This window comes from Natrix helvetica (genome assembly GCF_964273705.1).
Source record: "Natrix helvetica genome assembly, chromosome: 1".
NCBI lineage: Eukaryota > Metazoa > Chordata > Lepidosauria > Squamata > Natricidae > Natrix > Natrix helvetica.
Window position 1 is genome coordinate 202,002,418 of NC_138548.1, and position 25,917 is coordinate 202,028,334.

At 41.7% G+C, this 25,917-nt stretch overlaps 2 protein-coding genes across 10 annotated transcripts in view; both read right to left on the bottom strand.

Annotated features, from left to right (window-relative positions):
* The window catches only part of GATA1 (GATA binding protein 1), a 31,352-nt gene extending 13,449 nt beyond the window's left edge, over positions 1-17,903 (bottom strand). The window contains exons 1-8 of one of the 9 annotated variants that reach the window (XM_081953938.1): positions 17,682-17,902; positions 10,227-10,350; positions 8,920-9,172; positions 7,653-7,768; positions 7,240-7,448; positions 5,343-5,542; positions 2,125-2,324; positions 589-981 (exon numbers count right to left, since the gene is read on the bottom strand). In XM_081953938.1, the coding sequence (XP_081810064.1) occupies positions 589-981; positions 2,125-2,287 (556 nt within the window). In that variant the 5' untranslated portion in view covers positions 2,288-2,324; positions 5,343-5,542; positions 7,240-7,448; ... (2 more) ...; positions 10,227-10,350; positions 17,682-17,902. The other 8 variants (XM_081953941.1, XM_081953940.1, XM_081953939.1 and 5 more) reach the window with 8 other exon arrangements.
* Positions 17,904-21,639: 3,736 nt separating this feature from the next.
* LOC309383077 (uncharacterized protein) lies at positions 21,640-25,799 on the bottom strand. The gene is made up of 2 exons (XM_081935233.1): positions 25,424-25,799; positions 21,640-25,305 (listed from the first exon to the last, which is right to left on the bottom strand). Exon 2 carries the CDS (start codon positions 22,951-22,953, stop codon positions 22,054-22,056), a length of 900 nt encoding a protein of 299 aa, XP_081791359.1. The 5' UTR covers positions 22,954-25,305; positions 25,424-25,799; the 3' UTR covers positions 21,640-22,053.
* Between the last annotated feature and the right edge of the window lie 118 nt (positions 25,800-25,917).

The window sequence follows — 25,917 nt, forward strand, 5'->3', positions numbered from 1 at the left end:
TAATTTCAAAAAGATTGGAGTGTGCAAGGTTATGAAGGTAACAGCTGTCTGCAAATCTGTTCAATAGCTGAATCTTTTCCTGGGATCATGGGGGGGGGGGGGGGGGGGCTAGCCAAAACAAGATTAAGGTTGGGAAATGTGTATTTTATCTCATTATATAATGTAATAATTTGTGACACAAGGCGATTATACTTGGATAGAATTTGTTCTGTTCGTATTATTCTTAGAATGCTGCTATTGCTATTAGAGAATCCAGTGTGCAGTTCTTGGAAAAGACACAGGTTTAAGATATTGTAGATGGGTGTTTGGTTCATTTCTCAGACTGCTCCAAAGCATCTTTTTAGAATCAAATCCAAATTGCTACATAACCGGATTTGCTAACATTGGAAACTCAGAATAATTTTTTAAAATTAAAATCCATGTCCATAGCAGCCAAAAAAATACACTCCAGTTTATTTATTTGTTTGTATGTTAATACTGTGCATATGGCACATATTTTTAGCACAAAGTAAGCCTGTGATTAGGGTTCTAGTATACCAAACCTGCAATTATTTTATAACATCAAAAATATCCAACAGAAGATCTCACCACTGGGGGAGAGCTGCATTGTCCCTCGGAGTTTGGGGGAATATCCAGTTGCCAGGGGGCTTCCAGGCATCGGGAAATATCCATACTCCTGTCCCATAGCGTAAGGACTTAGGGCTGCGCCAGTTGAGGTCCCGAGGGGCAGCAGTTCAGCATGAGTGGGGCTGATCCGTTCTGTCTTCAACATCTCCAAATATCTGGGGCTGCTCTTGCCATCGGGGGAAAGGTCCTTGGGAGAAGGTGGTGAATGCAGGGTGTGGTAGGAGGACGTGGCAGAGGTGTAGATAGGAAGTCCAGTGTGGGTTTTCCCAGAGGCACTGGAGACCCAGGTTGCTGTGCTGTAGGGATGGCTGTCCCCCCATTGCAAACCATTGAGAAGAGGGTATAATTGCCGCACTGTTGTAGAGATGGAACATAATAGTAGTGTATGTAGAGATGATGATGATGATGGTGGTGATATAATTATATGCAAGAAATAACAACACTATAGTGAGCATGTGTTTGCACGCATATAGACTAAGGAAAAAGTACACTGCCTAATGAAAGATATGTAGTAGATAAGGTGCTATGCACGGTTTCCACAGTCTAATCTGAACAACAAATGCACCTGCTTTTGATTGCATTTGAAGAAAAGCTTGACAGATTTCCAAACAGGAAATGAAAGAAAAGCATGGTTGCCACGCACACAAGTATATATACATAAACATACAAACGTATGTGCATGAGTATCTCTGCATTTCTATGTGTTTTATAGAGTCTAAAATTATTTATATTAGAATTCCAGGTTTTTAGATTCAATATGATGAGGCTTTAACAGTTAGTTACGTTTGGAAAAGATTGCAACAGAAAAACAGTCTACAGTAGGAAAACACAACAATAACAGTTAGGGTTTACACATGATGCTAAGCCACAATCTTTTTTAACGTGGCTTGTTGAATAAATCACATTTTCTGGCTATACACACAGGATACTTAGCCATAAACTCTGGTTTATAAACCACAATGGCTGTGTTTATACAATTCACTAAACTGAACATTGCGTGTGAACTTAGGTAATATCAGCCAAGCAGCCAGAATCTCTCAACCCTGTTGACATTATGTAGAACAGCAAAAATATTATGATTAAAAAAGGAGCCTTACAAGAGAATTTAATCTAAGCTAAGGCTTACCAGTGCTAGGCTCTGAATTCATTTGTAATGCTGGGTCTCAAATCTAGCTTGTAGCAAAGAAAGCCATAGCAAAAATAATTTTGAGAATTTAGTGAGCAATTTTGCCAACACAACAGATTTGCACAACCACCCGTGATTGAATAGAAGAGTGTTTCCTAAGATGATATCCTCCCATGTGTTAGGCTACAATGACCACCATCACTGGCTTTAGTGTAAACCTCTGTATGACTTGAAATTGGGAAAAAGCTGCAGACGAAATTGAGGTGTCCAAGCCTTTCTTTAAAAACAGATCCGTTTCCAAAATACAGCATCCATCCATGGATTCAATGGAGCAAAGCCTAACCTCTTCCAGTTGTTACATTCACACCTACCTGGAGAGTGCCTGTAGGATTCAGGCATGCGAGAGAAATATGTGGGCACAGCATTGCAATCAATGCCCTCAGGACTCGTAAAGAAAAGGTCTGAATCGTCATTTCCTTGCAAATGAGAGGACTCCATGTATTGTGGGGCAGAATCGTGACTGGAGTAATCCATTGTCTTGTCTTAGAACTTTCTTCCGCAAACGATAAACCTACATTTAAAAAAAAGAGGCTGTCAAACAAAACAGAAAATGCTAGGTATAACAATACTATTGTTGCAATCAAGTATTATTTCAGAATTTAGTACTTAGAGCAGTGTTTCTCAGCCTTGGCAACTTTCACCCGTGTGGATTTCAACTCCCAGAATTCCCCAGCCATCCACGCTGGCTGGGGATTTCTGGAAGCTCATGTCCACGCACACTTCTTAAATTTGCCAAGGCTGCAAAAGCATTTGCTTAGAGGGATGATAGGAACTGGAACTCTGGGATCTATTTCTGCACTTATGAAACATTGCATTTTTAAGGATTTAATTTTAAATTTCCCTATAGAACTCGTAAAGCATATGGTGAGGTAAAGACTAATTATTCCTGAAAAATCTTCCATTTCCTTGCGTAATGTGAAAATTTCCAAATTAATGGTTTTCAAAATGTCTCTCCAGATGGCGCAATTTACAGGCTATAATGTTTGAATCAGCAGGCACTTGGGGCGTTCTATCAGTCTAATCCCAGGTTCATTATTGGAACATCCCATAGCAGAAAATTTACTAATATAATCTCTATTAGCTATCCAGTCTCTCCCTCTTCTGTGGGAAAGGAAAGTGTACCATCACCTACAACTGTTTCTCACACTTCTCTCATACTCTAAACTCCTTACCATCATTGTCACCCTTCTCTGTCCTCTAGGCCTGTGATGGCGAACCTATGGCATGCGTGCAACAGGTGGCACGCAGCGCCCTCTCTGTGGGCACGCGAGCCGTTGCCCTAATTCAGCTCCACTGCACATGTGTGTGGGCCTCACAATAGCCAGGTGATTGTCGGGTCTCTGGCGCGCATGCACGGGAGTGGGGCGCATGAGGGGGGAGCATGCGCGTGTTCAGGGGCGGGGCATGTGCAGGGGTGGGGATGGGCGCGTGCGGGGGGCGCACATGCATTGCATTTTGGGTGTTTGGGGGGGGCAGCACATTTGCGCACGTGCTTGCACTTTGGGCACTCATTCCGGAAAAGATTAGCCATCACTGCTCTAGGAATATTCCAGCTTGTTATTATTGTTCCTGAACTGTTTTTTAAATTACCCATTGTTTCTTATAGGGTCTGCTTATATTTCACCAAACTAATCAACCAGGTGAAATAATTCATATTCCCGATAAACTTTAATTCTACTTTATCAAAATCCTTTCTGTATTTGAAAAAATAGCTTGAGAAATTGCTCTCGTCTCCTACTATTTTATTTATAATATGATTTCTCATTAATCTCTTCTTTACTCTCACAGAAAGGGACTCCTCCAGGTGCCGTCCACTAAGCAGTGCCAGAGGGCGGCGCCCAGGAGCAGGGCCTTCTCTGTGATGGGCCCAGCCCTCTGGAATGACCTCCCCCCTGACATTAGGACTACTACTGATCTCCGCTCCTTCCGCAAGAAACTCAAGACCCACCTGTTCCAACTAGCCGGCCTGGCTCAACTATAGCTCTATCCTCTAATCCCCCTGGCAATTTTAAATTTTAGGGTATTTTAATGTTTTTTAACTCTATTATTATTGTGTTATTTTATGAATTGTAATAATTGATGTTGTGAGTTTTTTATACCTCCTCCGTGCAACATGTGATATGTATTTTTTATTGTACGCCGCCCCGAGTCCCTTCGAGGAGAGGGAGCGGCTTATAAGTCTAATAAAATAAATAAATAAATAAATAAATACTCTCATCATTTTATATCTGTTATGATAAATATCTTCAGTTTGTATTCTGAAATTGCAGACAATAATTTGCGTGATCCCTGCTTTCTGTAGGTGATTGTCGTAGACATAAGATGTGACAATCAAATTTTGAACTGGCCAGGCCTTTTTGGACTAATTAAGGATGCAAGCACTGTTTAAAAAAGTAAAAAAGTACCCAACATTTCTCTCTTTTGGATTATCCCAATTATCAGCTGAAATGATGCTCTTAATAAGTTGATCCAAAAATAAATCCCTTTTCCATAGCACAATATCCTGCTTGCACAAAATAGAGGAGACGTTAGCATAAGCCTGGTGGATTAACAAGTCTCCTTTCGAAAGGTGATAAATGGTAAGTACTGTATATCATTGGTACTTCAGGGTAGACATATACTTTTCCTATTTATGTGTCATCAGCTGGACATAGCCATGCCTATAAGACAGCATTATAGAATTCTTTATGGGCCACATGTGATTGGACACACAAGGAATTTGTCTTTGGTGCATATGCTCTCAGTGTACTTAAAAAGACAAGACACATTCGTCAAGAATCGTAAGGTGCAGCACTTAATGATAGTCATAGGGTACAAATAAGCAATCAGGAAACAATCAATATCAATATAAATCCTAAGGATATAATCAACAAAGTTACAGTCCTGCAGTCATAAGTGGGAGGTGGGTAACAGGAATGATGAGAAGACTAATAGTAATAGTAATGCAGCCTTAGTGAATGGTTTGACAGTGGTGAGGGAATTATTTGTTTAGCAGAGTGTGCAGTTGTCTTCCCTGATACTAGCAATATTATTCCTGGTCTAAAACTACTCCGAAAATAAGAAATGGAGGCATCCAAATTACTTTTATCTTTCTATCTTTCTCTCTGATCTCTTTCTCAGAACTGACAACTCATTTTAGAGCGTGCTTTCTTCTCAGATAACAATATGCACATCTGATTATGTTCCTTCCCCCTAAAGTGTGTTTTTCTACACTAGCGTTGTGGGTATGTGTGTGACCATGTGTGCCGTAATGGAAATTTACTATTACACTGAACATAATGCAGAAAAGCAATGTGTCAGACATTGGGGAACCCCGGTTCAAAAATCCCCATTTAGTCATGAATTTCACAGGAAGATTTGTTGTGCACCCAGAGTTGCTTTCAGTAAGATGGGGGCACCTGTATAAAATAAATAAATAAATAAATGACTTTGGGTGAGCCTCTCTTCTCTGCCCACACTTCTTTCAAAATTTTGTTCACAATAAAACAGTAATGACGGTGATGCAACCACGCAGATCAGAAATACCCACCTTTGATCAGTCTTTGAGAAAGTCATCAATGGTTTTTCTGCTTATGATGGGACTGAGACAGAATTTCCTCAAGCATGCTTTGGATGGGCTTCATAGCTCATTCTTAGCCACATTTATTAACTAGGTTGACTTAAACGGATAATTAGAACTGCAGTAAAAACAATTGCTACCAATCTGCCCTTCCACTGAAGACCTGTATACTGCACGAGTCAAAAAGAAGGCTGTGAAAATATCTACAGACCCCTCACATCCTGGACATAAATTGTTTCAACTTCTACCCTCAAAACGATGCTATAGAGCACTGCACACTAAAACAACTAGACACAAGGACAGTTTTTCCCCATCACTCTGCTTAACAACTAGTCCCCACAACACTGTCAAATTATCTACTAAGACTGTATTATTATTATTATTCTATTCCTTCCTAGTAGCTATCTCTCCCCACTTACGACTATAGTCATGTTGCTTGTATCTTTCAATTTATATTGTTTTTTTTAGTTTCCTAGTATGATTTGATAGCTTATTAGTAACCTTGACTATCACTAAGTGTTGTATCTTTTTATTCTTGATAAATGTATTTTATTCTCCTTATGTACATTAAGAGCATATGCACCAAAAACAAATTCCTTGTGTGTCCAATCACACTTGGCCAATAAAGAATTGAATTGAATTCTATTCTAATTCACAACTGGCTGAATTCACTTAACATGCTAAGAGTCTTTCCTATACTGATTAGAAATACTGTTTATCCATCCCAGAATCACCCAAAAAACCTCTATGGGCACGGAATGGGCCCATTCCCTATTCCAATCTTGCCTCTGGCGCAGTCTGCCTGGTTTCCTTTCAGAGGAACTGAGACTGTCCTTGGTAGGGTAGCATCCTAGGGGCTTGGTAGAAAAAAAAATGCTACCAGCCAGGATATTGTCCCACAGTTAACGGCAAGGGGGGAAAGGCCCTAAGTCCCTGTAAAAACTCACTTAACAAATTTCTCACTTAGCCACATAACTTTTGGAATCAATTGTGGTCTTAAGTTGAGGAGTACCTGTATTAGGTAACATCTGTTTGTGCTGCTTCGGGAAGATGGGAGTTATGCTCAAAAACGCCAACCTGAAGAAGGCTATTTGAAACCAAGTAACAAAATTGGAGTAAGTAAAATGAGGTTTCCTCTGATCTCCCTGTGGCTCCCACCCTGCTGGCATGTCAGAAAACCTTGAAGACTGCACTGTTCTAGGCCTTGGGCTGGGACACCTGGGGGCCCTGCCAATTGCGTATGGGCACGGTTAGTCAGATCCACCATCAGTTCTTTTCTTTCGTTCATAATTATTCTACTTTCATTTTGCTTGCTTTCATTATACATTGCCCAGAATTGGTTAAGAGCTGGGTGGTATGAATTAAATAAAACATAAGCCCCCCACTTGTGTATAAGCAACCTTATCTTTGGTAGCTTCCTGTGTAGCTGTAAAACCTGACAACCTCAGAGGAACTGGATATATACAGCATGTAACCAGAATTGCCATGGGTTTTTCCCCCTCCTATTTTGCTTCTGAACTTCCAGAGGCGCTGGGCCAGTCACAATGTTAAGTGGATTAGACAAAGATCCACTTAAGAAGTTCCATCTGTTTCTCTTAAACCAGGACAGACACTATTGCAGCTAAGGACCACAAGCAGACCACTCAGCCTAACTTCATCTTGCTTTTTGCTCTAATTTAGAACTGTGGGGAGGAGTTTAGAGAGAGAAAAGCAAAAGAAAAGCCGAAAGTGGTCCGTGGAATGACGCAGAGGAAATAGCTGTTTGCTCACAAGCCAGATAATTGCCACCTGGTCTTTCTGCGCAGTTCTGAAGCGTTAAGAGAAAAGTTATGGCACATGGAAATAACAGGAGGATGGTTCTGCTCACCTTTAGTTCCAAACCTGTCCACCTCATTTATGGCAGATGGGTGGGGAGAATAGGTATTTCCCCACTCCTATTTTAAACCTCTCCTTTGTCAGACAAGTAGATACTGCTTCACCCATCAAAGTCTAAGTAATGAGTTCCAGGTAAAAATATTTCCTATAAATGACGAGGCCTCTTCTGCATCATCCCCTGAACGTCTTTAATCTCCTTCCCTAATAACCAAGGAATAACCCAGGACAATGTTTTAGCATAATTTGCCTTCTGAGGAAAAATTTCCAAAGATTTTTAAACACTGGGTTGTTAAAAATGTTAATAATCCAGTGTTCCTTTAAAAAAAAAAGACATATACCTTTTCAAATAAATACGAAGCAAATTAATTTACTAAGAGTATTATAAACAATGTCTAGATATCTCACCAACTTCATAATCTGCTTCCACCAGTCAAATCTAATTTTGGATGCCATCTGGAATATGATACATAGACTTGGTTGTTGCAACATACCAAGTCCTTACTTAACCATCATGGGCTATGCTAAAAGAAATAAAAAATTAAAAGACCTAGCATGTTGGTCCGGTTCAGACAACATGTTATCACCCAAACCACAGAATCACAAACTTGTCACCCATTTCATTCTTCAAGCATGCTGTGCAAGCCTGCCAGAGGAATATTAAAGCCATGAACATTCATTAACCGATATATGTATCCTATTATCCATAATGAACAGAACTTTCTCCAGTCAGAGGTAGAAACCTGATTTCCTCTAGATGTCAGAATTATGATTCCCATCAATCCAACCATCATGGTAAATGTCAAAGGTTATGGAACCTGCAATTCAAAATATCTGGAGGGCACCAGCTTGTCAATCTGCTACCAACTCTGGTGTTCTCTGAATGCTGGCTGGGAATTCTGAGAATTGTAATCTTTAAATATTTAGAAGAAACCTTTTAGGAAAGGCTGTGCTACGTTCGTTGTATTTCTTTAAAAGGGAACCTTGCCTTCCAACCACAAACAAAAGAAGATCATGAATAAAATTCTGACAGTAAAATAATACTACGTTCATACAGCTAGGACAGCAGTCCTTTCTGATAATCTGACAGGTTGCTGCAGTATCAAAACAGATGGACCGATGATCTAACTAGAGTACTCTCAAGTTCACATTGTTCAACTAAAACATTTTTAATGGATGTTTTCTGGGAAGAGAATAGGAATACAACAGTGGGGAAGATTAGATGCTTAATCTCAAGACATTTTTTAAACACAAGCAGTAACTGCCTCCCTCCACAGAGGTATCAAATAATTGAAGCTTTTTCATCTGGTGTCAAAAACTACAAACTTGAGCTTCGTCTTCATTTGCGAATTTCCAATCTTATTGTGGAGGAAATAGGTGGAGGAAGGTGTGTTGGATATGTTTGTCACCTTGAGTCATTTGGAAAAATAATTTTAAAAAATGGCATAATAATAAATAAAAATAGCAGTAGCATGTGTCCAATAACTAAGTTTAGCTAAGACTCAAGAAGAGGGATCATAATCTTTATGCTAATCCTGTTCTCTGCAAACCTTTCTTTGTGTTGATGAAGACTTCTGAAACTAGGGCCTTTGTATTCCTATAGGGACTCTAATATCTTGGGGAATTAGGGTTTGCATAGCATGAGGAACCTACATGGATCCCAACATCACCTTACTTTTGAAGTTCAGAAGAAACTGAGGAAAGCAATGGAGAATGTAAAGCAATGGAACTGTATCCCTGAAGTTCAAAGTTCCTTTTGTCAGTCATGAAAGGTCTGTTAAGTAAGCCAATCTGAGGTTACAGATACAGCTTGTTTTCAGAGAGATTGCACTTCCTTTGTAGTCTGGGTATGCTCTTAGACTCCTTATTGCTCCTGATTGAGAGCTGTGGCCACCAGTATCTTTGCCAGTCATTATTTGGTACTCTCTCTGGGGAAACAAATCAAATCACTATCACATATGCATAGATAATCGTAACACATATAATTTACAGAATGTTTAGCTGGAAACTTCAATTGATTCCAAATGCAGACTTTAAAAATTGGAAGAATACAGATCATTGAAGGTCTAGTATCAAACCGACTAGACAAGTTCACGCTATTTCACAGACTCATTGTGGGACTGAATGCAATTCTCAACCCAAAAGTTATTTAATTTCCCCCTTAACCTTGATGACTGTGAGACCAGGAATGAAATCTAGGAGGTGTTCAGGGACTGGGGTGAAAAAACAGTTATAGTAATAGAGGTCTATAATTAATCCTTGTCTGGATAAATAACTATTCCGATCTCAAAAAAGAAGTGAACCAACTCATGGTCAACTACATAGACAACAGTTTTACTGTTTTAATTATCCACCTACACAACCAGGAAGGAATGTTTTGGGTTCCTCCCATCAAGTGGGTGTATACTAGAGGGAGACCTTCTCAGTGGCTGCCTGCCCCTAGGGAATATTCTTTTGCAGGAGCCCAACCTGTCCCAAAGGTTTGGTCTTCTATTTCCAGAGCCTTTGGGTGTCTAAGAAGCTGCTCCTGTTCTTTAACTGGGAAAGGGAGGGGGAGTTTTATTTTCTTGTGTTTTTAAAATTGCATACCAACATATCTGATTCTCAACTAAGAGCTTCCTCAAAAACTAGCAGTTGTAAAAAGGATGTTGAAAAGGGGGGGAGGGAGAAAAAAATATCCAAAATGTTTGGGAATTATATCAGCAAGAGAAAAGAATGGAAAGATTTATCTAAATGAGAAGGATATAAGGGAATGCAATCCCATGCAAAAGAAATGCAATTTAATAATAAGATTTAAAAACAACAAGTTGTATTAAAAGACATAATTGAATATAGCCAAATATACTAAAGAACAAACATCTTGTAGGAGGATGGCTGGAATATAGAATTAAAAGAATAACACCACCACAAAAAATATTTATGACGAATTGAGAGTTTTTCTCATGACATAAAATGTAAGAGAGAGATCTAGTCTCAACTTACATTTTCAGGAAAATACTTCAAGGTGGAGTGATAAATAATGGTGACTGGAAATGCAGTTCTAGGAGTTGGCAAATTGCTTGATCAAGACTCTATTCATTGATTAACAAAACGTAAGATGCTCTCTCTGAAAGTTTGGAAAAGAGATCAATGTAATGCTATTTTTAAAAAAAGATTGGAATTTAAGGGAAGGGAATCCAAATAAAGTATCCCATGTTGTCAAACTGGTGAAATCTTATTCTTAAGAACCAAACTATACCATATAGAAGAAAAAATATCTTGACTTATACACACATTACTAATTTTGAGTTTTTAGGGAAATATCAAAAGGAGGGCAAGGGATGATATTAATCAGATTAATGATGATATTTATTTTCTGAAAGTTTTGAACTAAATTATGGAATTTGCTACTCAAGACAAAGGAAAAGGGACAGCTTTAAAAGAAAAATAAGAACTCTGATGGAGGTCCCAAAGGTGCTTTTCTGGATTTTCTTGGGGTTTTACTTGAAAATATTTCCCTTTCTCATCCAAGAAGCTTCTTCAGTTCTGAAGGGACAGAATGGAAGAAGCTTCTTGGATGAGAAAGGGAAACATTTTCAAGAAAAAAACTAAGAATGTCCAATTGCCTTTTAGAATAGCACCTTCGGGGCAATCTGGATAATTGAGAACCTCCATAGATTCTGGGGGAGGATACGGCTATCAATGATCACTACTGATAGGTAACAATTGCTCAGAGACAGGATCAGTGGCAGTCTGACTTTCGTGAGTAAAAACAAAAAAAACAGTGTTTCCCCTCCGCTTGCTTCTAGGCTTATCAGACTCCTATTAGCCACCATGGATACAAAATACTGGGCTAGACAGGTCTTTAATCTGAGCTCACAGCACTCTTCTGATTTCTTGCCTTTCGGGTTGTTTTATGAGTTCATGAAGAGTATTACTGCAGTACTGCTCCCTGATATTATGTTTTAGGTCAGTGATGGCGAACCTTTTTGTCTTTGTGTGCCAAAATTGTGCGCGTGTGCAACAAGCGCACATGCACGCCCACACCCATAATGCAATGAGCTCCACCCTCTGCGCATGTGCACGTGTCCCCCCCACTCTCCCTCCATGCATGTGTGCAACAGCCCCCCTGCCCTATTTTGGGCCTCTGAAGTCTCCTGGGACCAAAAATGGAGCATGGGGGGCACACCACATCCCCCCGTGCTCCCTTTCCCCCTGCACATGGACGTGTGACCCCTGCCTTTGCGCCCCCTGAACATGTGTGCTTTTCTCCCACATGTGCGGCAGAGACCCGAAAATCAGCTGGCCGGCGGGAGGCGTGTGTTCATGCACAGTGATGTTGTCAGTTCACCCTCATGGCTCTAGGTTATTTTATGTCCCCATTTATATAGAGACATAATAATTATTTTAGTACCTGGCTCAACAGTAGTACCTGTGAGAAGGATCTAAGGTGTCCTGGTGGACTACCACTTAAGTATGAGTTAGCAGTGTAGAGGGATCACATCAAGATCACAGGAAGCCACTTTATACTAATGAGGCCACATCTGAAATACTGAGTCCAGTTCTGGTCACCATGATACAAAAAGTATTGAGACCCTAGAAAGAGTGCAGGGAAGAGCAACAAAGAAGTTAAGGGGTCTGGAAGCTAAATTGTATGGTGAATAGTGAATGGAACTAGGTATATTTAGCCCAACGAAGAGAAGACTTAGGGGAGGGGAAACCTGATAGCCACCTTCCAATACTTGAAGGGCTGTCCTAGGGAAGAGGAGTTGTATTGATTCTCCATAGTACCTGAGTGCAGGACAAGCAATGGGTGGAAGCTTGTCAGAGGGAGATCCAATCTGGAAATAAGAAGGGATTTCTCGACAGTAAGAATAATTAATCAGTGGAATAGCTTGCCTGCTAGAATTGTGGGTACTCCATTGCTGGAGGTGGTTGTTTTCCCCACACAAAAAATGCTGCTTCGTAATTTTTGACTGGTAAGTCTAGGATCCAAGTGTGCAACATTTTTCCAGATGTTGGCCATACTAATTGAGCTGATATGCATTTCAATAATTAGACAGACGGCATGATGATAAAACTAACTAGACCAGTGGTTCTCAACCTTTCTAATGCCGTGACCCTTTAATATAGTTCCTCATGTTGTGGTGACCCCCAACCATAAAATTTCTTCTTCTTCCTCTCTCTTTCCTCCCCTTTTCCCCTCTTCTCCTCCCTCTTACTTTCTCTCCTACTCTTAATTCCCCTCCCTTACTTCCTCTACTTTTACTTTCTTCCTTTCCCTCCTCCTCCTTCCTCCCTTCTTCTTCCCCTCTCTTTCCTCCCCTCCTCCTCTCTTCTCCTCTTTCTTCCTTTCCCTCCTCCTCCTTCCTCCCTCTTCTTCTCCTCTCTTTCCTCCCCTCCTCTTCTCTTCTCTTCTCTTCCCTCTTACCCTCTCTCCTACTTTTGATTCACCTCCTTTACTCCCTCTGCTTTACCCTTTCTTCCTTTCCCTCCTCCTCCTTCCTCCTTTCCGTTGTTGCCCTTGCTTATTTACTTTCTCTGATGGGTTCTCGGGGTGGCATTTCAGGAAACCCAACTTTATGTTTTCATACATATCATATTCTCTGTTGTATTTTATTTCTAATAATAATTCCACTTGTATCATTTTTTAAATTGTTATCTTGCATTACATTTTTTTTGCTCTTTTCCTTTGTGCATGGTTTATGGTTCTTTTAATAAGCAGGTTTTCATTGTGTGAATGGGGCCAATTCGGGCTCCTGAGCTTGGCTCTTGATGACAGGTCTGATTGTGGATTTAGATATAGTTAAAAGTACCTGGCAGCGGCATGGAAAACATAACTGCGCGCACATCCCGCACAATTACAGTCCGGAGCAGGACCTAAGCCCCTTCCTCCCTCGCAGGAACACTTTCCCTCCATTACGAAGTCTCTGAGGCTAATTGTATGGGGTGTGCACGCGCGTGGAGCCGCGACAACGCTCTGCATGGCCACTCAGGAGCCCATCCGCAGGGATTTCAAGGAACGCGAGGTGGAGTCTAAACTTCAGAATTGTGCTGGTCTCAGCGACCCCTGTGAAACGGTCGTTCGACCCCAAAAGGGGTCGCGACCCACAGGCTGAGAACCGCTGAACTAGACTAATTGTTTTTAATTTAGATAGAATTGCCTTTAAATAAACATAGTTTATGCATGTAATGATTTCCCATTGATCATATATTTAAAAATATCAATAGGTAGCAACTTTTGAAGAATCTTGGGAATTGCATTTAAGACTTCTGGGGACCATTCGCAGCTCCAGAACCTCAAGATCTGCCTTTTTAGTTTAGGAATTGCCCATTTATAGGAGCTTCCTTTAGCAATAATGGTTGTAGAAGGCTGTTCTGCAGTCCATTCACATTTTCTAATAAGAGAGCTATTAGAAGCACGTCTCAACTTTTGCCGAGTAATTCTAGGACAAAACAAGAATGGTGTTTTGGCTGGGTTTTTTTCTTTGTTTTCATTTTGCAATGGTAGGCATGTTTGCTGACATCCAAGAGTATATAGCCCCAAGAGTAAAAATGTTCCAGATTTTCTATTCCCTCCCCCCCCTCAACAGTGATACATCAAACCAACTCTGTCACAAACATTGGAGATATCACCTTATCTTTCAGCCGCACCAGCCGTTATCAGCAAGAATGAAATTTCCTTTTTAATATTTCATTTTAGCCCAAATTACAGTTGATGTCCTACCCATAAGTCAACCTGCTGTTTCTGATCTACGCTGGGAAGGAGAAGAAGGGATGTGGGTCCCAGGGATGATTATAGCATTTTATCACTGCCAACCCCAGATAATTCAGATAATAATCTCTAGGGTATTTGTTATTGGGGTGTCTGGGCAATTGAAGCAGCAATGTTAATCCACCTTGAAACAGATCAGATGCTTCCTACAGTGAGCTTCTCTCAACTCACTGCATCTCCCATCAGAAACTTTGCAGGACAACAGAGCCTCGGCCTTTGAAAGAATCCAGGGATTTGAGAGCCAAGGCGGAAGGTAAATCAAGAGCTTGGAAAGAGGGTTGTGGAAATATTGGGTATGGATATCATTCTCTCCAAACAGTTTCGGCAGTATTCTGAACCAGGATAGGAAGAAAACCACTTCAAAAACAACAACAAGCAAACAAACAAACCTATGCAGGGAAAATCTAACCTATTTCCTGAACTTTGCATGGATTCTTACCAGGAATCAGACTCAAATAAATCAGACAAATATTTCTGGGAGCAGAAGGAAGTTGGCATAGAGGCTTTACGGAGAGAGACAGAAACACTAAGAAGAATTTCCTCCCTTTCACTGCATTCTAGATTTGCGTATATTATCAAGCCAGGTTGCCAGTCTATGCCTTCATCTTTATTATTCATCCGTGCAGTTTCTTATAACATTTCTCCATATACCATTATGCTACAATTCTTCCTTCCTTCCTTCCTTCCTTCCTTCCTTCCTTCCTTCCTTCCTTCCTTCCTTCTTTCTTTTTTCTTCTTATTTTTGTTCTTCTTCTTCTCTTTATTCCAGATTCATTCTTAAGTAGCCTTTTTCTTCCCCAATTTCATGTTTTTAGTCTTTTCCAGTAGTCCTTCTTAGTAGAGAAAGGCTCATCACATCCTTTTTGTGACGATGGAGAGCAAACTGTCATTATAATGATGGCTTTTCTTGACTCCTTTGGTCTCCTTTCTTTTTATAGCTGTCAGGTACTTTATACCACAAAAAAACTGTGGGAAATTGTGGCTGATGAACAAAACTAAGCCAGTGTCAGAAGAACTCGGGATAAGGCCAAGGCTGACAGAACATTCTACTGCCAATAACTAAAGATGAAAGTATTTTTAATGACTTTATTGTTTTTATAAAACTGAAGAAGGCAAAGATCTAATAATCCTTCATTCTCCTATTTTCCCTATAGCAAAAACCCCGTGAGGTGGACTGTTCCAATCACTTTTTCTAACTAGCTCAAAGTCACTGGCTTGCATGCCTGATGTTTTCTAGCCTGGAGCCTTAATCACTAGACCAGAGTGGTTTTCCTTTTTGGTTCTAAAGCATTTTCATTAGAAATATAACTCCTTCTATCCTGGAAGTTTGCATAGGTAGCAAATGTGTTTATATTTGATGTAGTATAGTTGCAAAGAATATAAGCTTGAACATTTTCCATTCCAAATTGCCTCTGAAAGTAACTCACTGGGTGGAAGGGGGGGGTCTATTTTTTCTTAGCCCACACGCCCACCACAACATGGGAATAATAGTGGCCTGCATTGTGAGATCATTGCAAGGACACAGTGCCATGAGAATTGTGATTATATCTTGTTAATACGCCAAGGGGTTTTGTGGCTACGTTAAAATTCAGATTAATTATAGCATAACCAACTCTGTTTAGCATAAAGTTAAGCACGGTCATAGGGTCCCAGCGCCAATATGCTTCCCTTCCTTCATTCTTTGATTGCAGACTTTTGAGGCACTTTTTTTTTCTCCTAAGAAAGATGTTCAATTAAAAATAAACATACCTGTTTATGTATGCATGAGCGTAATTTGGGATATTATGCCCATTTTATAGAAGAGGAATCAGTGTTTAAATCATGGCTTGACGTCAGGTTCCCTGTCTCTAAGGCTCATTCAGGAGACTGCACAATTCCAATCTCACATTAAGTGCTGGGTCCATGTTCCCCCAGGAAGTTGAACAGCCAGATTTTAGATTTAGTTATATGGAACTACTGCGCCAGTTCCTTCTGACATAAACCAAGTTTGCTTGATCACTTGTTTCTAAAAAGGGACGCAAATACCTCCTTGGCTGAAAAACAAGGGCACGGAATTATGGTGTAGGAGGGGGCTCCATATGAACATGAGGTTTCTCTGTAGAGGAACTGGTTAGATTGATATGTTTGGACCATCTACCATATTCTTCCAGCATTGTGTAGTGACCATGATTGATGCACACTTTGGGGCGGGTGGGGGAATTCTCTATTTCATAACATTTTGTTAGCATTCTGCCTCTGGTCCATCCACTATTTTAACAACCCCACACTTTCATTTTGTGTGTATTCAAGAAAGGGCAGCTGCCTTCCTTCCATTCTTTGCTCAATGCAGTTATTTTGCAGTATGTCAGTCCAGGTTTTCTAAAAATGACTACACAACTCTTGAGCGACCTGTTTCTCCATTTCCAAGCAATGCTCTCTTTTCGCCATTCTGTTCTGACCGCCATACAGTATATTTTCTTTTTAAATTTATATTTTGCTCTCTTAATAACTTGTAGCCTCTTTACTGACCATTAGCTGCCAAGCCCTTTATTCTCACACTTGATGTTCTCTACATTAATTTTTTATAGTAACTGGACAAAAAAAATTCTCTCTTTTTTTTTTCACTTTGTTTCCAACAACTGGAATGCAGAATGCTAGTTCACTTAATAAGAAGAAAAACTCAGAATCCCAACCCACTTTGTAGGAATTCAGAATACCAGCGCACTCTACCTGATTCTTTGTAGGTTTTGGCAAAAGCAAGTCTTAATGCATTCACCAGGTCCCAATGCCAAGTATGAATGTTTCCCATCTATCTGTTAAGACTTATTCTCCAGATACAGAAACTCATCTTGTCCTGGCAAGAAATTGACAAGCATTGGCTACCTGCTTATTTATGAATCTATTATATCCTGCTCTTCAATTATCAAATCTATCTTCTTTATAGTTTTTACAGACCTCTTTCTGAATCGCTGGTAATCTGTCCACATTGTCCCCCAAACATACAGCTTTAAAAGCAATCTCAATTCACTAAGATACTCCTCTTTTTTTGTTCACTTATTTGTATGCATTACATATTCTAAGACCACTTCGTATGTTTTTAGAAGTACTAAATATTCTCTTCCACTGTAATCAGTAGCTTTCTCTAATGGTTCTATTATTTCTAACGCATTTGGTTGGAACACTATTCCTTCCTTAATTTTTTTAGAAAAGGGAGACAGCAGGCAGGTAAACCACCCATCTTACTACTTCCAGCAGAGGAGGCATCTCATTTTTCCATTGCCTACAGCTGGGGTTATGCCATACATAAATGTGTGAAGCCGCCTTCAGCATGAGAAGTTGCCCCAAACCACCCGAGAACCTGTTTCCTTTATCATACCCAAGTATGCAAAACAAGAGCTAAGATAGGATACCTCTATCCATGTGCCAAATGCATTTCCCTTACAGACAAATACAACCAGCCCTGTTTTATGTTTCAATTTCAGAAGACCAACTTCAGCTAGATAGAGCTTATTTTCAGCTCTCTAGCCAACCATGGTGCCATTTCTTTTCCAGCTTGTATTTTTCAGTCTAGTTTTTCCCCCCTTTAATACTAGTTCCCTTTCTTAGCCTTTCCTGGACATCTCTCGATCATCAAAATCCCAACCAAAAAGCAACAGGCATGTTTTAAACCACAGCATTTGGGCCATATAGTGGATCAAACTGACCTGATGCTGAGGGCAAACCTTCTCTACGTTCTGGACGTCTCTTGGTCCACAGAATTGGAAAATAAGAAAAGTTGGGCTGACCTTGGAGAAAGTGTTCCCACTTCTGGCTGCTGATCTGTTCAACTGAGCCTTCTTAAAAGATCCCAGCCTGTTGATGACAGAGGAGACCGAAGAGAAACAGGGAGGGGACCAAAAAAAAACGCTAGCAGACACCCAAGTGATGTCTCCGCCTTCTCCAAAGGGCCCTGACAAGGAGGATGAAGAACAGGGAAAAAAGACTGCATGTATGTTTATATGTGTGTGTGTGTGTGTGTGGAGGGGGGGGGAACACTCATACAGCTTCCATATGAACCCAAAGAAATTAACACTTTCCCACTGCAGTCAATTCAAGGATAATCTCCAGAGTCTGAAGTTGGAGAGTAGAAATCTAACTTCGGGGAACCTGTATTAAAGCCTGAAATGGCCACTGCATTTAGTAAGTTGAGGATAAGCATGGATGACAGGACTCCAGACCTCATCCAAACGTAACAGGGGAATTGAAGTTTCTGCAAATTAAAAACAAAACAAGGAAGTTAATCATCAAAGTTAACATATCTGTTGCGGTCTTATCTCTTACTAGTTGAATCCAGGAATGTAAGATATCGTTTGCACAGTCTTTCATGGTGGGAAAGATGTAGTCTTTCCCTCCCTCCCTCTCTCTTTTCTCCAGCTTCGTATTACTGTTCTCCAGAGCTTTCATGTATAAAGAAGGTGGTATAGACAGCGGGTGGTAACTTCTGGGTTTGGATACTGAAAAGTATAGATGACACCACAGTGGAGGTAAAAGTGAAAGAGGATACTTATTTAGTGGTGGAGAAGATTATACACAGCTGTATAGTAGATCATAAAAGTATGAGTGACCTGCACTGGAAGTAGGGAATCAATTTCTGGGAGACATAAAGAGGAAGTTGCTTGGGGCATCTTGAAGGCATCTTATTGGCCATTATGGGAACAGAGTGTTGAACTGGCTAGTTCTTCGGCTGATTTATTTATTTATTAAATTTATTTGCCACCTATTACACAAAGTGACTGGTCCAGCAGAGCTATTCTTCAAAGCAGAGCTCTGGCTTTATTTGTAATTAGTCTTGATCAGAAAAATAGGTCTGAGAGTGATGCTGCAGGACAGAGAAGTAGAATCAATAACTGGCTTCTTTGGCTTTCTAAATTAGTCTCAGTTAAAACATGGGTGCTCTTATCCTGCCTTTAGGGTAGTGCCTTTCATAAATGGAACTCACCCTCCCCGTTCCTCTCTCCTCCAGCTAAGAAATTAAATGCCTTTGAAACTAGAGCTCCTCTTGACATAAGGAGAGATGCCTAGAAATAGGTATTTATGGATGCAAAACGGCAGTGCACAATCTCCCCTTCCTCTCCTTGCAACTGTAGGTTTGCCTGTTCAGATAGTGAATTGCAGCAGGTGCTATCAGGTTAAGTTCTGGTGTTTGAAAAGGACAACTAGATTTATTAGGAAGCAACTGTCATATTTAGTTGACCAGTCCATTCTCATTTTAGAAGACCGTGCAGCACAGATCACGACAGCAAAGTAAAAATGCTAATCTGTTGTATTATTTTGGTTGGTTGCACAGTCTGGCTGAATATTATTATCATTTTTTCTTTGATGCAATATATTATTATTATTATTGTTCTTGTTATTACTGTTGTCATTGCAGAGACTTGCGAAGTCATGATTTCGTCTCAGGGAAGGATATATTTTCCATGCATTACAATACTGTATTTATTTGCAATTGGATCAGGGCTTACAAAAGCCACCATGCGAAATATTAAAATGCATTTGGAAGTAAGAGGCTGTCCTAAGCCCCAGGAGGCTTCTACCCTCTTCCAAATCTTGCTTGATTTCAGTTGGAAGAATATATACAGTGCATACACTTCCACCTTTAATACAGCATTATAGTATAAGAATGCAAATGCTACAGAAAATATAGGTCTTGCTTGCAGTATTGTTTGGAAAGTGGGCTTAGAAATCAGCTTCTCTGACTGGCTGCCTTACAGTCTTCACAACTGGGAACAGAAGCTGAGACTTTAGTAAGGATATGTTTCTGAAGGCCCCATTTTCACTGCAAGGATGTGAGGAGAGAGATTCTCTCTCTCTGAGAGAAGCAACCATAGTTCCCATCATTCATTGCAACACTGAGGAGATCTGGGATTGCCCCTCTTGAATTGCCTGTGGGTTGCTTGGGATCAAGCCAGCAGGGTTGCTCTTCCTCCTTTTAGCAAGCTTGTTTCTGCAAACCTTGCCACCATTTCACAGGTGTCATTTGGCCTGGCTGACTCAGGGAGCAGAGTGGTGCCTGCGAGCCAATCCTTTCAGTCACCCCCTTGAATTCCCCAGCCTGTGCATCATGCAGCTTTCCGCTTTCCCCAGCCCAGCTCTTGGGGTGGTGCGAAAGCTGCAAGGCATAGTAGCTCTGAGTTAGCAGAGCTGGGCAGCTCTGATAAGGCCTTATCAGAAGTCTGAACTGACGGTTTGGGCTCTGAGTGACAGGGCAGAGCTGGGAAGCAAAATATTCATTGGTTGCGTGGGTGACTGCTAGGGAGCAGCTTCTCTGAAGCCTTCAGAGCAAGAAAAACAGTTGCAAACTGTAGTCTACTATCAGGCATCCTAGAAAAGGCCAAAACTGGGAAAGGGCCCAAAGCCTGAACATATCCTCCTGGCAAGTCAGTGATCATTCCTCACCTCAGTGAGAGAGACACGAGCCAAAGTCAAGTTGCTAGTCCTCACATTTTAAATCAATCAAAAGTGAAGCGCCTTAGTCATTTTCATTATTTATATCCCATTTTCCTCATTGTTGGACAATCATGTTATAATTATTGTAGACAGACATTGTACCTGTTAGATTGGGTAATGGATAGGCACACACAGGCTTAACGGTAACAACAGCTTGGTGGAAGCTCATGGAACCTTTCACAGGACGCGGCTGGAGCTTCTAGAGCCGGTTCACTCGGAGCTCGCTGCGGGCCTGCAAAAAAACCAGATAAGTTTTCCGGTACCCTCGGGCTTGAGCTGGCCATGGAAGGAGTGAGTGTTTGCTCCGTTTGGGTAGGGCTTTGGCTAACTCGTGCAGGAGTTACCTCTGGTTGTCTAAGAGTGGAGTTGGAGAGGCAGCCACGGAGTTGGTCAATATGCCTTCTCCAATTCCTACCATCCTCGAGCTCTAGGACGTAAGAGCGAGGGCCGGTGATGCCTATCACTGTGGCAGGAATCCACAGAGTTCCACCGGCGTAGTTGTGGGCGTATACTGAATCCCCTACGCTAAATGCCCAAATCTTGCTTGTGGAGTCTGGGGGCGATGAAGCAGAATAATTGGGGTGTAGCCAGTCTAAGTGGGATTAGCTGGCGACCCATGAGAAGCTTGGAGGGGCTTCTCCCTGTAGTGGCACTGGGTGTGATGTGCTGAATTAGTGGTCAACCCGTGTTTGCCAATCTCCCGGGCCCACCCTAGAGAGGGCCTTTTTTGCAGATCTCACCATTTTCTCCGCCTGACCATTGGAGGCCAGATGGAATGGTGCGACCAGGGCATGCCTGATTCCCTGAGCTGCTAGGAAGGTCTCAAATTGTATGGCCGTGAATTGGGGCCCGTTGTCAGAGACCAAGATGTCGGGCATGCTGTGCATGGAGAAAAGTCTCCGTAGCACCTTGATGACTGCTTCTGCCGTAGTGGAGGTCATCAGGACTACCTCTAACCATTTCAAGTAGGCGTCCACAACTACGAGAAATGTCTGGCCGTGAACTGGGCCAGCAAAGTCAATGTGTACCCTAGAGCATGGTGCTTGAGGTCGCTCCCACTCCTTAGCGGGCGCCTCTGGGGGAGCTGGTCTGGACTCTTGGCACGGTGTGCAGGTAGCCACCCATTCTTCGATCTCCCTGTCCGTGTTAGGCCACTACACGTAACTCCTAGCCAAAGACTTCATCCTGACAATTCCAGGATGCCCTACGTGTAAAGCCTCTAATGCTGCAATGCGCAGTTTGGGTGGAACAACAACCCAGTCCCCCCACAGTAAACAGCCATTTACAACCGATAACTCATCACGTTTGGCAAAATACATTTTGAAATCAGCCCCAACAGGCCCCTTGGGCCACCCCCTCCACACCCAGTTCAAAATTTGTTTGATGGTGGAGTCCTTCGCAGAATGACATCACTGGATGAGACAGACCCAGTCTCAAGGAAGTCAATGAGGAGGACTGGCGTCTCGGGGGTAGGGTCAGCGAGAAGTTCAGGCAGCGGGCAGCAGCTTAGAGCGTCAGCGTGCCCCAAAGTGGAGCCTGGTCGGTGGATGAGACGGTAAGAGTAGGCAGCTAGGAAGATGGTCCATCTGGTCATGCAGGGTGATAATGACACTGGGGTAGGTCGTCCCCAGCCAGTAAGCCCAACAACAGCTTGTGGCCCATAACCAGTTTGAAGTCCCGGCCGTATAGATACTCATGGAACCTCTTTACTCCAGCCACTGCAGCCAAAGCCTCATGGTCCAGCTGGTTGTAGTTCTGCTCTGCAGCAGACAAGGTCCTGGAGTAAAATGCAAAAGATACTCTCCTGGGTTTTAGCCTTATTGGGGCTATGTTGGGGTCCAAACTAAAGGAAATTGGAGTCCACACATACTTACCCAGACCGGTGCCAAAGACGTCCTCAAACTCCTTAAAGATGGCTTCAGCGCCATCGTCTTTCAAGACGTTGATACCGGTCACCTCTAGGCCCAGGGCTTGGAACCAATCTAGCCCTAGGAGGCTCTGCAGGCTGACCACTGCCACTGGAAGTTTTCCGCTGAACTGCTTGAACGTCTTCTGGAAGGTGCCTTGGCCCACAATGGGGACCCTGTTTCCCTGGTAATCGCGTAGGGGGATGTCAGGGGTGCGAAGATGCTGCTTCTTTAGGCTAGGGATAGCCTGCTTTAGGGTAGACCACGGCATGATGGTCAGTGATGACCCGGTGTCGATCTCCATCTCACATGGAGAGTCCTCGATGAGGACTGTGACCTTCAGCTTTTTTGGCCACCTGGTGCGGACTTGGCTGATTGACGTGTGGTAGGTGACTCTATTGTCGCCCTCTGAGCGCCGTGGTGGCTTCTGCCAGGCCCCTTGGTTGGACCTCTGTTGGCGGTTTGGTGCATTTTTAGGCTGCCAGGCAGTGACAGGGAATTCGCTCCGGCACACCTTGCTGAGGCTCTCCTCCTGTGGTTTCAGAGATAAGCCAATATTCAGAGATTTGCTTGGACACCTCATCTCAATTTTGCATCAGAAACCTACTCTGGCTCTATCTGCCACTCTTTTTAAGATTGAAGACAGGGCTGGCACAATATCATTACACAGAAAGAAAGAGATGTCCCACAACTTCAACACATTCTCAAAAAAGAATTTCAAGTTTCTAACCTTCATGTTTGTAATGAAATGAATGTCTGAAATAGGTGCCAACCTCAGTAGGCATAGTTTTACAGTTGGTTTGTAGTTTGCCCCATTTGCACAACCAGTACCCTCTAATCCTGAAACAGACAGAATGTACTAAGGTCTATAATTATAATTTTAAAGCACTTAAAGAATCCCCATTATCCACCACATTAGCAATTTTACCAATAACACCACGACGGGTGAAATTATTTTATTCAACAATTTGCACAAAATTGCTCCAGGATTTTTTGTGTGTCTGTGTTCACTTTTTGCTTTACGTCCTCAATAGCTACCCATTGAAATAGGCCAAAATGAGAGTGACTGGTCAAAATTCATCCAGTGTGTTTCCACAGCCAAGAATGGACTTAATGTTAGGTCTACTTCACTACAGTGGAACGTCCAGTCACGACCGTAATCCATTCCAGGACTTCGGTCGCAACTCGATTTGGTCATGACCGGAAGCAAGACTGATTGGGCATGAGCATTCAAAAAAAAAAAAAAAACGGTGCAGAAGGGAAAATTGTCGCAGCAGGGAAAATCGCCACGGCTATGTTCGCCACGGCTATGATCGCCACCCAAGTATTTGTTTGCGACCAGATGCAAAAAAATTGCGAAATTTTGGGTTGGCACCCAATTTGGTTGTGGTCAGAAGCATTCGTGACCCGAGGTTTTACTGTACTCTAGTTACTATACCATTATATAAAATTCAGAGATCCATTAATGGCCCCTTCTCTTTAAGACAGTGGCAGTCTTAAAAGTGGAGCCACTTTAAGGTATCAGGTTAGAAACTGGGAGATTGTGAGTTCTAGTCCCACTTAAAACATCAAGCCAGCTGGGGGACCTAGCCCAGGACACTTTCTCAGCCCTAGGAAGCAGGCAATGACAAACCATTTCTAAAATCTGGCCAAGAAACTTGCAAAGACTTGTCCAGACTAGCTCACTAAGAGAGTACAAAATCTCTCTTTCCTGTTGGGAGTATCAGTCAGACAAAGCTAAGAAAGAACATCGGATGGTTTCCTAATTATGGCAGCCACCACTGATCTATTGAAAGAACTTGTCACTGGGGGTGAGAGTAAGAGGGATTGGTAGAAACCCAGTCCTGCACATGAGAGGCTCTTTTGGAAATTCAAAAGGAATCTTTGCTAAAGCTATTTGGGGACAAAATAATTATTTTGTGGTTTTAATGTCCCTCCCATATCTTCACTTCAAACCCCTACTCACTGCATGAGAATATCTGGAGATGGTGATTGATAGAGTCTTAGTTTTAAAAGAAAGTGATGGGGTGAGAGCTAGTTTAGAGCATTACAGAGCATGTTATGAGGAAACTGGGCATATTTATATATCTTTCTCTATCCAGACACTTTTTAATAAAAGACCAGCTCTGGATGTCCCTGCCATCTCAGATGAGGTAGGAAACTTCCAAAGAGAAGGCTTTTTCCATGGTGGTTTATGGTCTCTCCTCTGAGATTATTGGCTAGCACAACTTCATGGATGTCTATGGAGATTCTCAATCATCCAGGTCATGGTTATCCCAAAGGTGCTTTTCCCAAAAGGCAACTGGACCTTTTTGGGTTTTCCTTTGAAAACATTTCACTTCTCATCTAAGAAGCTTCTTCAGTTTAAAGAAAGGCTGGAAAGGGATGCTTAAGAGGACATATGTCACAACCTTTCTCGTGTAAGCAAGCTGTACAATCTGATGATATGGGTGAAGGAGCTAATCCACGAGGTTGATAAATCATCAAGTATATTTTAAAAAATCCAACTCAAATGGGAGCTTGAAATTGATGTGGCCACTAAATTGCAGCCTTTTAACATTTATTTCATTTGTGTGATACCACCCCAGTTCAGGCATTTCTTCATCCAAACTTAATAACAAAAAACAAAAAAATAATCTCCAGGATCAACACTTCTCCACCATCCACAACCTCTCCCTAGCCTTATTTGACCTTTCAATTAAGAAACCTTAAGGTAAGAGCTCCAGTCAGAAGTGCCCCACAGTATCATGATCTCTTTAGTCAGACTCTGGAAATGCAGCCATGTTGTTTTCTGATTGCATTTGGTTTGCTTTATCAGGCTAAGATGTTACAGCACTGTATTCTATACAGCTGGTGGCAGGATTGGAAAAATAGCATTATGAGGGATAGATGTATAATTTGAGACTAGAAGGAATATGTTTCATATATTAGCCATCTGAAAGAGAATAATTCAATATTAATAATACACATTAGTATTTGTACAACACCCTTTCTCTTCCTTCTTAATCTAGTGTTTTTAACCTCCTTATAACAGACTTTGGTTAAGAGAGTACCTATTTTAAATTTCCAGAGAATGGTTCAGATGATCCTGGAATGTGGAAAGTTCCTTTCCTTCAAGTAAAATCAGATGTATAGCATATACATGCAAAGAGTGGTTTTTGAGGTGGGGTACCTCTCCCCCCCCCCACCATCTGGGCAAAGCTGAAGTATTACGTCTCTCAATTCTGAAACAAGAAATGCCAGAAGCAGAAGCAAAGCCCTTATGCAAAACTAGTAAAAATGTAAAATAAAGAAACGTTCTCAAAAAATGCAGCCTCTTTGCCCTGTAGGCACCCCAAGCTCCACCCATAGGCTGGAAACAAGCAGCTAATCCATGATGCAGCAGGATAGACAAGTAGAGATAAAAGTTATCTTTAGAAACCAGGCAGTGTGGTGAAAAGAAGCACCAGCCAGGATAATGACCAAGGAGTTCCAACAGAGCCTCAAGATCTTTGGCCCTGCCTGCTTATCCATCCTAGTCTATTCAACTCCACTCTCAGCAATGAAA

Coding starts and splice junctions, on each gene's coding strand:
- LOC309383077 (XM_081935233.1), bottom strand. CDS start 22,953: ATGAGGTGTCCAAGCAAATCTCTGAATATTGGCTTATCTCTGAAACCA.